Source organism: Salvelinus fontinalis, chromosome 6, assembly GCF_029448725.1.
Source record: "Salvelinus fontinalis isolate EN_2023a chromosome 6, ASM2944872v1, whole genome shotgun sequence".
NCBI lineage: Eukaryota > Metazoa > Chordata > Actinopteri > Salmoniformes > Salmonidae > Salvelinus > Salvelinus fontinalis.
The window spans coordinates 10676483-10690351 of NC_074670.1; the positions used below are offsets into that span (position 1 = coordinate 10676483).

General features: G+C 41.5%; 1 protein-coding gene across 3 annotated transcripts in view; it reads right to left on the reverse strand.

Moving 5' to 3' along the window:
- The window catches only part of col6a4a (collagen, type VI, alpha 4a), a 46812-nt gene that overhangs the window by 18589 nt on the left and 14354 nt on the right, over positions 1 to 13869 (reverse strand). For 2 of the 3 annotated variants that reach the window (XM_055924856.1, XM_055924858.1), the window contains exons 2-5: positions 2522 to 2623; positions 1604 to 2212; positions 933 to 1520; positions 94 to 657 (exon numbers count right to left, since the gene is read on the reverse strand). In XM_055924856.1, the coding sequence (XP_055780831.1) occupies positions 94 to 657; positions 933 to 1520; positions 1604 to 2212; positions 2522 to 2623 (1863 nt within the window). Of the gene's footprint in view, positions 1 to 93; positions 658 to 932; positions 1521 to 1603; positions 2213 to 2521; positions 2650 to 13869 lie in introns of all 3 variants that reach the window. The other variant, XM_055924857.1, reaches the window with a different exon arrangement.

Sequence of the window (13869 nt, forward strand, 5' to 3'; positions counted from 1 at the left end):
CAGCAATCTGTTATCCTTTATGTATAATGAGCAATTATTTCACAAGAGATCAGATATTCACTTAATTCAGCAAAAATCCACAAATGCCCTTACCGTCAGTCACAGTGACCACCTCTTCAGTCTCAAAGACAGTCTTTAGCACAGAGGCGATGGGTGTAGTCTGGTAAAAGAATGGTGAGGTGGCCATTAACTTTAGCTCTGGAAGTGTAGATTCACCCAACCCGATAGACACAATGGTTGTCCCTTCAGATTTGATAGTACGTGCCACCTTCATCACGTTATCCTTCGAATCCCCCCCTGTCACCGTGACTAGAAACTGCCGGTAGCCTTGTTCATTACGGCCACCAGACGCTGTAGTGAAGAAGTGTGTACGGGCGTATTCCAGGGCATCGCCCAGGTGACGAGACCTGTTGGGACGCAGTGGCAGCCTGAATTTCCTGAGAGCTGCCAAGTACTCTTCCTTGGTGTTGTGGGTGTTCAGTAAGAACTCCACCTTGGTGTCCTGGGCAAACTGGGCCAGACCCAGACGCATCGTTTTAGTGCTCGGGTTGAGCTGGTTGACCAGTCGCATCAGAAGGGTTCTGACCAGCTGGAAGTCTGCCTGCATCATATTGCTGTCCACCAGGAAGAAGATATCAGAGAACTTTGGGATTAGAGCTGAAAAAATAAAGAATAATTGTTATGACAACAGTGTGAATGTATGTCATATTTTATTTTCATTTTTAGAAATTGTCCTTTAAATGTTGACTTTAATGTTGGCACAAGCGGCCGTAACCAATGTCTGCCTCTCAAGGTTGCATACTTTTGCTTAGAATGGTATCCCATGGTACAACTGAGGCAAGTCACTTGGATTGCATACTTTGCAAGTTCAACATTCATAATTTGTTACAACATACAGTATGTTTCCTTATAAAAGTATAAAAGTCCCTTACCCATCCTCTGGTTCTCCATGGAGACACAGACAGTCTGCAGCAGACCCTGAGAAAGTGTTTGTAGGGCCTGGAAACTTTCTATGTTGACCAGGAAATGCTTGTGGGGCCTGTTAGCGATATCCTTCAGCTCGTTGATGTTGGCTGCCCCAACTCCAATAGCAAACACAATGACCCCTTGCTTCCTTAGCGCCTTGGCTGGCAGCTCTACGTCGTCCGCAGACTCCCCGTCGGTGAGCACCACAGCAATCTGAGGCACCCTCTGATCAGCGCGGCTCCCGTTGGCCTTGGTGAAAAACTCTTCCCGAAGGACAGTAATGGCTTTGCCGGTGGCTGTGCCTCCCCCGAGCTGTGGAAGCCTGTCCACTTGCTCCAGTAGGGCCCTTTGGTCCGTATGTTCCCCCAAATGGAATTGCTTCTGGATCTCATTACTGAACTGGGCCAGTCCTACGCGAACCTTGTCCGCTCCGATATCCAGCCCCTCGATGAAGCTGTGGAGAAACTTCCGAACCTCCTGGAAGTTTGTTGGGCTGATGCTGGTGGAGCCATCCACAAGGAACACAATGTCAGCCACTGTGGCGTTGAGGCACTCTGGAGATTAAGGAAAATAATAATGTCATTTATTTATAAAGAATATTTTTCAAATGGAAGCAATAAATACACTGTTATAGTACCTTGTACCACTTTGGATATTGGTCTCTTTGCCTCATCTACGGTAGTACACAGCACCTGGATGAGGCTCTGGGAGATCCCCTGCAGCGCAGCAAAGTCCGACACGCTGTACACGTGCTGGTTGTGAGGTTGAGTGGCAATCTCCTTCAGCTGATCTTCGTCTGCTTCTTTGATCCCGATGGCGTACAGCGTGACGCCCTGCTTCTTCAGCTTAAGGGCATGCAGCCCCACATTGTCCATTGATTCACCGTCAGTGATCACCACGGCGATCTGGGGCACGTTCTCATTCACCCGGCTCCCTGCGCGGTCAACAAAGAGCTCGTTCAGCAGGAAGTCCAGGCCCAGGCCCGTGTTGGTTTCACCGCCCATATAACGCAGGTTGTTAATGTACTGCAGGATGTCCTGTTTGTCCTGGAAGGTGTTGAGGAGGAACTCGGTGCGCGGCGTGTTGCTGTACTGGACCAGACCGATGCGCACATGGTCGGGGGCCACGTCAAAGCTGTTGACCAGCGTGTACAAGAACTGGCGAATCTGTTTGAAGTTCTCTGAGCCGATGCTCCATGAACCGTCCACCAGGAAGACGATGTCGGCCACGGCCTCTTCCTTGCAGACTGGGAGGGGAAGAAAACAGTCGTCAGCCAATGGAATTCCGTACAAGTGTCTAAACCACAAGGATTTTTGCCCATGGGATGAGCAATGAAAGCAATTCATCAATAAATCAATCTACTAATCAAATATTATTTTTATCGTGCTTTTATAAAAACACATTTCTTATAACTGCTCAGCAGTCTAAAGCCCCAAAGAGTTGGTCATAATTTTGTATTTGTGTGGTATTTCTTCAATGCTTCTCTGTTTATGCCATTCTGGACTGCGGTCTGCATTCTGGAATGATTCAGATGTCAATAGACAAACATGCTTACCTGTTCTTTGTGCTCCGTTAACCAGAAAACATGCAGCTATGGTGAAGATGGCCAGGAGGCCCTGTGTCCCTTCCATGTTGGAACGTTTCTCTAGTCTATCTCCTTCAACACAAACATGGACAGATCAACTGTTGGAACACAGAAAGTTGCTGTTTATCAGATCAAGTTGTGTTGACAACAGATTCAACTGAAATGTGGTTAGATCGAATTTAAACATAGCATCCTGTGACATCCTAGCCTTCATTTGTACATTTTTCTTACATGATAACAGATTATTTTGCACTACTCATGCTCATGCTTTGGGGAGTAAAGGATTACATGTACAGATACATCTGAAAAACAACATGATTACTTCAGGGATTATTTTTAAATTCAGAAAGGATGTTTTTGCGAAAAAACCTAATTCTTAACACTCCGTTTTTTTCAATGACATTCAAATCAGCATTGAAAAAAGGAGCGAGTTTAAGTTTGTTCTACCTGAGCGAGTCTGACCACAAATCAGAGACCACTATGATGGCACACCAAATGTGTTTGATGGATTGTGGGAAAAGAGCAGGAATGGGCTTCTGTAGTCTACAGTCAAAGCTATGTCTTCCAATGGTGCGACTGCTGTCGGCATCCAAACATTATCCAACTTGAATAAATGCTTGGAGGTAAAGATGACAGCAGTGGTGTAGTCTAGGACGATACAGATATCACTTATTATTGATATCTATATAGTGCATTGATGTAAATCACGCTGCACCTCTCTCATTTAGCTATTTGCTCCTTATGGATTGTGGTTGTTGTGGATGGCTGTTCACAAATCTATATGTGTATTTGAACACAATAATGGTTGAATTCAAGAATTTTAAGCTGCCTATCAATCTTTTTTTTTTAAACCAGTGGACAGCCGGTGAAAAATTTGTTCTTGCAACAGCTGCATAGTGAGGATCCAAGCCTATGGAATAAAAGTGGGGCTTTTATTGCTCAATCCAATTCTTGCTAATCAAAAAAAATCCATAGGCCTAATGGACACATGCTCAACCTTGTACACCTTTAATAGACTTAAAGGGACAATCTGTAGTTGCTACATCCATTTTTAGACTTATAAATTGTATGTATATATATATCCATTTATTCTTGAAGAGTATACATGCCTCATGAGCTTAATTTAACTGTCACACTGTAACGTCAGGTGAATGATGGGTGCAGAGTCAGGCGCAGAGAGAGCAAAAGTATTCCAGGGAAAAACGCTTTAATTCCACAGCATGAAAACAGGAACAGGTACAAACGGGTGGTGCCAAAACACAGGCGTAAAACAACCCACAGTCCACTGTTTAAAATAAAGCTGAATAGCGAAAATCCCACAATCAAAGAATCACTCACGACGTACAACATGAATACACAAAATAAGCCCGCACAAACACTAGCGGGCGAAACTAACCTAAATAGAACCTCTCCCAAAACCCTAACAAGAAACAGGTGAAAACAATTAGACAGACATAAACGAAAAGGAAAAAAGGATCGGTGGCAGCTAGTAGACCGGCGACGACGACCGCCGAGCGCCACCCGAACGGGAAGGGGAGTCACCTTCGGTAATATTCGTGACACACACTCACACTCCAAAATATAAGATTGTTTTACTCCAATGTTTGTAAACATTGTAAATGTAAACCAACACTGTATAGCCTCATAACATGGATATCATGGATGGTCAGTCATTTTGATATCAATCATTTTGATATCATGGATGACCAGTCCTTGTGTCCATAGCTCTGTCTATTAATCTGAGAGTGGTTACATTTCTCCAGGCCCATCCCTTAGCTTTTTACCAAAACAGAGGCGGGGCAACCGTTTTGTTGTTGTTTCATCTGTGGATTTGCCATTTAAACATCTGCATATTATCAAGATATCAAAGTGTCACAAACAAAAAGGTTAACAATAGGCCTATAGCAAATGCAGCATATGGTATTCATTTTTCCCATGTAAATTGCACTTTCCAGTAGTGCTCAAAGCATGCAATTCCATGAGCGAAGAATTTATCTTTCAACTCAAATCAATGAGCCCGATCAGTCCTCCATGACAATAAAATCATAAACAACAGAGTAGGGCTGGCTAATAAGTCTTTCATTTTGGGGTCATGCTCAGGTAAAACAATTTGGCTAATCTATACTTCCATATTTCCAAGTCCTATTCTTGAAGATCAAGGGGCATAACATTTATTGGAATGACTGGATTTCTGATAGACTTTGATTTTTAATGTAAAAATATAATTGAATCGTATTATTATATGTAGTAGAAAGTGATGGGTTAAAAGAAGCCTACATAACCAACCCATAAAGTAAAATTTAACATCCATATATGGCCAGCTATGTAAACTTTAACATTGATTTATCCTGCAATAGATGTCGATCAATTGGTAACATACATTTTTGGCTTCTTCTAATGCCGCTTAAGGGGAAAGTAACCAAAAAGTAACGGAATGTAATCAGATTACATTACTGAGTTTGGGTAATCCAAAAGTTACATTACTGATTACAATTTTGGACAGTTAACTAGTAACTGTAACGGATTACATTTAGAAAGTAACCTACCCAACCCTGCTCATGCATGTGTAACAGTGTTGCTTCCGTCACTCTCCTCACCCCAACCTGGGCTCGAAAATAGGGATCCTATGAACACATCAACAATTGCCTCAGACGAAGCATCGCTACCTATCGCTCCACAAAAGCCTTTACATTAGTACCTTGGACCACTGCAGAGCAAGGGAAACAACTACTTCAAGGTCTCAGAGAGAGTCTTGTCACTGATTGAAATGCCACTAGCGCGCACCACTAACTAGCTAGCTAGCTATTTCACACCGGTTACATGTCAGTGCCTAAATTAGATTATACATTTTTTAAATAGTTTGAGTCAATGTGGAGGTGGAGGAAAGGCTACTTTGACTATTTGAGTATCTTACAGTAAAATCAAGGGCAAACTTGTTAATGACTTCAGAGCACAGTTGGCCAAACATGAAGCATCTGGATTAAATGGATTTCTCTGGGTTACTGCTCTGTAAATAGATAGCCAATCAGTTCCACATGCAGTGCATCAGACAACATCTAAGGTCCCTGATTGCTTGTGTGTGTGTGTGTGCGTGTGCGTGTGTGTGTTCATACATGCGTGTGTCTGTGTGTGTGCGTGTGCATGTACCTCAGAAGTGTGTGCGATGACACTGGACTGATGGTTAAAATCAAACCTTTCTGAAGAAACCAGTCTGTGCAGGTATAACGAGGGCGGGGGGGGGGAAGGCTGTCCTGTTTGAGAGATGGATTTGGCCACACTAGTCTCCTTCCCCCAAGCCACTTCAATATAGTCATGTCTATATCAATTGGCAGATCACAAGACACTCTTAGCACCTTTCTTTCTATGTAGAACGTTTTGTGTTTATTCTGGAGTAAAAATTCTTTTCCTCTCAAGTAGTGAAATGAAATCATTTTAGAGTGTAATTATTACCAGCGGCCGCTAGAGTAAGAGCAAAAATACAGATAAAATTCTATTGGAGTAAAACAGCATGACCACGGCCACTAATTTTGGTTAAATTTAGAGTTTGCCACCATTGTCCATTTGCAAGTGTCTCGTGAATGGAAAGAGTGGACAGATCGAGAGCGTGGATCCGCCAAACATCAGTAGTCATTCACAGAACCACAGAATTTCATCATTTCTTAACTTAATTAGAATTCCAGGTAAGTTCACTGTTATTGGTTAACTTTGTGTGCAAATTAAAACTGTTGAGCAACATTACAGCTAGCTAGCACTGTAGTGTAGGCTTACTATTACTGCACGATTTGCATAGTCAGATGCTAATGTGATCATCTAGCTAGAGCTAATTAGCTAGCTAGCTACAGTAACATTAAGTTATACCACTTTTAGTGGTTTATGGACAGTATGCACGCCCAAATGATCTACACTGGTATTTACTGTTGCTGTTGCTTCAGATAGTAAACATTGTATTTTCTCCAATGATATCAAAGGGTATTACAACACTTAATCGCAGAACAACACAGGTTATTCAAGCAATGGTTTCCAAAAAAAAAGGTTGCTACCAAAGCATCATTTTATTATGCATTACCCCACATGTATGCTTAAAATTGGACCAGTTTTGCATAGCTGGTGCATGCACTATGAAGCAAGGCATAATTTCTTTAAAAAACTATTAAAAAGCTTTAACAAGCTTAAAAAATTTAACTAAAACATTGACAAAAAAACAAGTTAAATAGCATACAGTTGGCAGACATTTGACACCAACAGATTCATGATCGGTCCAGGTAAAATGTTATGTTTAAATGTGGTGGACTGTGGCTGTAAGATGGCTGAGACTCTTCAGGTACCAATTGACACCATGGTTTTAAATCTTAAATGGGCCAAACACCATGGAAATATGCATCGTTCAGGTTTAGTTGTTTGTCTTAAAGTCCATTGTGAGATGCCAGTTTTTCAGAAAATACACCATGTTGTTGTTAAAGATGAGAGGTTACTGTTGGATACTTTTGCCCTACAAACAATATGTCTTGATGAACATTTTAATGCATATAGAGTTGGGTGTACAACAGAGGGACCTTATGTAGTGGACATTAGAGAGCTTTTCTGTCACAAAGCATTTGATATACAGATGTCTTACAGTTGTGATGATTCAAGTTTGTTTATTGTCCCAAACTGTTTCCCGTGACTCTAAAAACTGCACAGTAAACTCTTTAAAACCAATATTTATTGTATTGCAATATAGTTTTTTAAATTTACTTTTAAAGGATGTCAAAATTTCATTTCACAGAGGCCACAATTTTATTTTATCATCAGTGTTTTTGATATGTGAGATGCCAGTTTCACAAAATCCTCCATGTCATTGTTAGATGTATTGAATTGCAATATTGAGCTTTTTTATGTACATGTATTAAAGTGAACAGAGGCCAACATTTCATTTCAGACCACAATTTTATTTTATTATCATCAGTATTTTGATGTACAGTTGAAGTCGGAAGTTTACATACACCTTAGCCAAATACATTTAAACTCAGTTTTTCACAATTCCTGACATTTAATCAGAGTAAAAAATCCCTGTTTTAGGTCAGTTAGGATCACCACTTTATTTAAAAAATGTGAAATGTCAGAATAATAGTAGAGAAAACGATTTAGTTCAGCTTTTATGTCTTTCATCACATTCCCTGTGGGTCAGAAGTTTACATACACTCAATTAGCATTTGGTAGCATTGCCTTTAAATTGTTTAACTTGGGTCAAATGTTTTGGGTATCCTTCCACAAGCTTCCCACAATAAGTTGGGTGAATTTTGGCCCATTCCTCCTGACAGAGCTGGTGTAACTGAGTCAGGATTGTAGGCCTCCTTGCTCGCACATGCTTTTTCAGTTCTGCCCACAAATTTTCTATAGGATTGAGGTCAGGGCTTTGTGATAGCCACTCCAATACCTTATCTTTGTTGTCCTTAAGCCATTTTGCCACAACTTTGGAAGTATGTTTGGGGTCATTGTCCATTTGGAAGACCCATTTGCGACCAAGCTTTAACTTCCTGACTGATGACTTGAGATGTTGCATCAATATATCCACTTAATTTTCCATCCTCATGATGCCATATATTTTGTGAAGTGCACCAGTCCCTCCTGCAGCAAAGCACCCACACAATATGATGCTGCCACCCCCATGCCTCATGGTTGGGATGGTGTTCTTCGGCTTACAAGCCTCCCCCTTTTTCCTCCAAACATAACAATGGTCATTATGCCCAAACAGTTCTATATTTGTTTCATCAGATCAGAAGGCATTTCTCCAAAAAGTACAATCTTTGTCCCCATGTGCAGTTGCAAACCGTAGTCTGGCTTTTTTATGGCGGTTTTTGAGCAGTGGCTTCTTCCTTGCTGAGCGGTCTTTCAGGTTATGTCGATATAGGACTCGTTTTACTGTGGATATAGATACTTTTGTACCTGTTTCCTCCAGCATCTTCACAAGGTCCTTTGCTGTTGTTCTGGGATTGATTTGCACTTTCGCACCAAAGTACGCGTCTCCTTCCTGAGCGGTATGATGGCTGCGTGGTCCCATGGTGTTTATACTTGCGTACTATTGTTTGTACAGATGTACGTGGTAGCTTCAGGCGTTTGGAAATTGCCTCCAAGGATGAACCAGACTTGTGGAGGTCTACAATTCTTGGCTGAGGTCTTGGCTGATTTCTTTTGATTTTCCCATGATGTCAAGCAAACTGAATTTGAAGGTAGGCCTTGAAATACCTCCACAGGTACACCTCCAATTGACTCAAATTATGTCAATTAGCTTATCAGAAGCTTCTAAAGCCATGACATCATTTTCGGGAATTTTCCAAGCTGTTTAAAGGCACAGTCAACTTAGTGTATGTAAATTTCTGGCCCGCTGGAATTGTGATACAGTGAATTATACGTGAAATAATCTGTCTGTAAACAATTTTTGGGAAAATTACTTGTGTCATGCACAAGGTAGATGTCCTGACCGACTTCCCAAAACTATAGTTTGTTAACAAGAAATTTGTGGAGTGGTTGAAAAACAATTTTTAATGACTCCAACCTAAGTGTATGTAAACTTCTGACTTCAACTGGGTCAGAAGGGCATGTCGAAGAGGGCCGCTTATCTGAATTATTCTTCCTCGTTTCTTTCACTTCCGAACAGGATTCACCTAATGCACAACACAGCGTATAAATATGTTTTAGGACAAGATTCAGCTAATCTACAGTATAGCCTGTAAATGTCTTTAGGACTGGATTCTGCTAAAGTAAAACAGCCTATAAATGTGAATGTGTTTAGGACAGGATTCAGCTAATGTAAAACAGCCTATAAATGTCTTTAGGACAGGATTCAGCTAATGTAAAACAGCCTATAAATGTCTCTAGGACAGGATTCAGTTCATGTAAAACACCCTATAAATGTCTTTAGGACAGGATTCAGTTAATGTAAAACATCCTATAAATGTCTTTAGGACAGGATTCAGTTAATGTAAAACATCCTATAAATGTCTTTAGGACAGGATTCAGCTAATGTAAAACAGCCTATAAATGTCTTTAGGACAGGATTCAGCTAATGTAAAACAGCCTATAAATGTCTTTAGGACAGGATTCAGCTAATGTAAAACAGCCTATAAACATATTTAGGACAAAGGCCCTTTTGAAAATACTTCATTTATGGATTATCTGTAGATTCGACCACCATTCCCAAATGGATTCCAAATATGCTGTGCTATCTTGCAAGTCAACTAAAATAAAATTGCAATTCTGACAGGTTTCCCTTTAAAAAAGCAATGCCTGATGTGCCTGGGTCCAGTCAGACTTACTCCAGAGATAGGGTAAGGGAAATGGCTGGAACATACTGTACAGTTTTCCAGTCAGAATGCTCAACAATAATCAACTCAGCAATTAAAACTGACTGTATCAACAGAGTGTGTGTGTGTGTGTGCCTGGTTAATGTGTACTGTATGTGTCTGGTTGTTTAAGAGTCTTATACCAATGCTTGTTGAGGCCCGATTCCAATGAGTTGAGAAATTCAGGAAACAGGGGTCCATCCTAACCGGATGCATCTGGACGTAATCACGATTTGTAGAGCCCCATTTCAAACAAGAATCGCACTTGAATGACAGTGATTGAAAGGGCGGTCTTGGCCTCCCTGGTGGCGCAGTGGTCTCTGTGCCACCAGAGACTCTGGGTTCGAGCCCAGGCTCTGTCGCAGCCGGCCGCGACAGGGAGGTCCATGGGGCGACCCACAATTGGCTTAGTGTTGTCTGGGTTAGGGAGGGTTTGGCCGGTAGGGATGTACTTGTCTCATCGCGCACTAGCGACTCCTGTGGCGGGCCGGGCGCAGTGCACGCTAACCAGGTGTACGGTGTTCCTCCGACACATTGGTGCGGCTGGCATCCGGGTTGGATGCGCGCTGTGTTAAGAAGCAGTGCGGCTTGGTTGGGTTGTGTTTCAGAGGACGCATGACTCTCGACCTTTGTCTCTCCCAAGCCCATACGGGAGTTTTAGCGATGAGACAAGATAGTAACTACTAACAATTGGAAACCACGAAAAAGGGGGTAAAAAAAAGAAAGGCGGTCTTCACATCTCATTTGTTCAGGTCAGAGTCCACTGAATATACTTACATCTGGGTCTAACAAATCTCCATGCACATTTCCTTCACGCTCTGTTCTCTACCTCGGTTTATTTAGGCAGCGTTCAAAGCAGTTCCTTTCCGGTCAACAGAGTGCGGTCTAAAAGAGTGGGGGCCTATTGTTTTCAATGGCAAATCATCTATTCCACTCAGAAACTGTGGTCACAGATTGACCGTGAACATTCAGGCACAATGGATCTGTTAAATTATGGAGTACTTTAAAGCTTTCTACAGGACAATGATTCCACCACCAACATTTTGTTTACCTCTTCATGACGAGTCAAGGTCAAGATTGTCTATGGTCAGAACGGTCCAGTACAATTATCCAAGACTGACTCTTTAACGTAACATATATATATCAACAATAGGGTTTCAGTGGCTGGTTTATTTCAAGCTTAATTGATGTTTGTTACCTATCAACCATGTTGACTGTTGAACTGATGACTGTGGGGTTCTGCTAGGCATCAGTTATTAACTGCTTCAGCTGCCTGACTGTTCCAACATACACATCATCATCATCATAAAGCCCGAAGACGTGAATGGATCCTATTTCAGAGCTCTTCCCCACAGCTGTATGCTGTTGTTAGCTCTGCTGACAAGACGTCCTAGACCTATGGGATAACCAATGCAATGTCCTTCTTCCCCTCCTCGTTCTCTAAATAGAGAAGCCTAACATTTACTTCTTATCACTTTCGATTTACAGCTGGTGCCGGCTGTGTTTTATACACAGAAGTTGAGGCTTTAGGAGGTGTAAACAAAGGAACTTGGCTTTTTTAATGTACAGAACTACAGGTCATGCTAGTCTGGCTGTGGACCACAGGGGCTGTGTTTACATAGGCAGCCCAATTCAGATCTTTTCCAATTATTTCCATATCTGATACCTATCTGATCTTGTCCCTAATGTGTAAACAGCAACAACAAAAAACACATGGAATCTGATCTTTTGACTTATGATTTACTGTGTACCACCACCATATGTGGATCTCAATCCTGATACAATTCTGATGCTACATATGTGACCTCAGTCTAGATGCTCAAATCAGAACTGATTTGCTCTGAAGTGTTCCTTTTTTTGCACATGACCTGCCATTACCATGGCAACCACCCCAACATTTTAACTTCTACATGATCGGTATCCCTATTTTGGGACGTTTGAGCTAACGTGCGCTAATGTGATTAGCATGACAGTTGTAAGTAACAGCAAACTTTCCAGGACATAGATATGTCTTATATTGGCAGAAAGCTTAAATTCTTGTTAATCTAACTGCACTGTCCAATTTACAGTAGCTATTACAGTGAAACAATACCATACTGTTGTTTGAGGAGAGTGCAAAACAACAAAACACGTACCACAGCAACTGGTTTGATACATTCACCTCTGAAGGTAAATAATTTACTTACACTCTGTAATCTTGCTCTGATTTGTCATCCTGATGGTCCCAGCGATAAAATGTAGCATAGTCGTGTTTGATAAAATCAATTTGTATATTCAAATGTAGGAAGTAGGTTCTACACTTTGTACCCCTGCTTTCTCTGGCTCCACATCCACCCCGCCCGGCCATCTACTTCAGAGGCTACATCTGTGTGAATGAGCAAATCTGATATGGGTAAAATGTCTGGACACTGAGTCTGGACACTCAGAAAAAAAAGATTGGATATGGAAAAAAAATCTGAATTGTGTTCTTCGGGTAGCTGTGTGAACACAGTCAGTTTGTTTACACAGACAGAGTGTTTCTCAAAAGGCTTTTTACAGGGAGTGGCAGCAGCTTTTCCAGAAAACCACTATCACAGCTAATTTCAATCATGTTGAAAATTCAGAAAGCCTGTGAAACTGTTCTTGTTTTTTTTTTTAAACGTTCTTATAGATTCTTATTTGTCACGTAGCTGAGTTAGATCACCTTGGCAGCAGTGGTTGCTGCAGTCTTACTGTTATTCACAATGTGGCGGTGGATGAGTGAGTTTGAATCTCTGATGCAGTTGACATCTATCAGTGGCTGAGGTTTCAGAAAACCAATGTTGCAGATTTAAGTAATGTAGTGTTGGCTACAATAGTGTTGTCATGCAGTACAGTAACAACCACAGTAATTACACAGTATTAATAACATTGTACTGTGTGACCTTGATCATCAATAGAACAAAACACTACACTGAATTCGTATTGTAATGATCACATTGTACCAGATTGCTTAACTATAACAATATTTAAGGCTACTTGAACCATAAGCAGTTGGAGTAGCACTGATTAGATGTTATTGCTCGGCTGTTATTGGCTTCAAACTTAGCACACTTCTCTGATTTGGCTGTGATATGATCCAGTACATCTGAGAAATTAAGTCAGGGCACTTATTGATGTGGCTGTTGTGGTTTGCATGTCATTGAAGAATAAAAACGGTATTGTTTGTGTTGCAAACTTTTGACAGACGTGTATGAAAATATGTGGCTTTGGCAAGATCAAGTCTGAGCCTGGGGGTGAAACAATTACACATTGCCCTAAATGGTCTGAAAGGCCACTTTCCCGTTAATTGGCTCTGTCTTGTGTATTAGGCGGAAATTCCCCATTATGAAATTCCACAACAAATGAAGGGTGCACATCTATGGGCATTGTGATGCCGACTGACACAACAAGAAGAGAACACTGTGTTTATCCTGAAAGGAAATAGAGCAACACTGAATGATACAGTGAGAAAGTATCCAAACTTTGGTCTTAACAAAAGTATCCCATCTAAATGAAAAGGTTCTTTGGAAAGAGAAGTGGAGGGCAGGGCAGAATAATGGTTACAGATGCAGGATCTTAATTTGACCAGTTTCTCACAACAGGAAAGAATCCTACTTCAAAAGGAAATGTGAATTATTGTGTGGGTTATAATTAATTGTTTTGATGAGGAGGCCTTCATGTGGTGTCGAAGAAGGCGTGACAGAACCTGTAAACACACCTGGAGCAATTTCCTGAACATGAAAAATAGATTTCCCCCAACAGCGATATCAACAGGAAACCATAAACAGTCACTAGATGGTCTGGTCTCTGGGTTGGACCTACTGATGGATGTATTCACTCTGCTCTGTGGTGTGTGTGTGTGTGTGTGTGTGTGTGTGTGTGTGTGTGTGTGTGTGTGTGTGTGTGTGTGTGTGTGTGTGCGTGCGTGCGTGCGTGCGTGCGTGCGTGCGTGCGTGCGTGCGTGCGTGCGTGCGTGCGTGTGTGTGTGTGTGCATG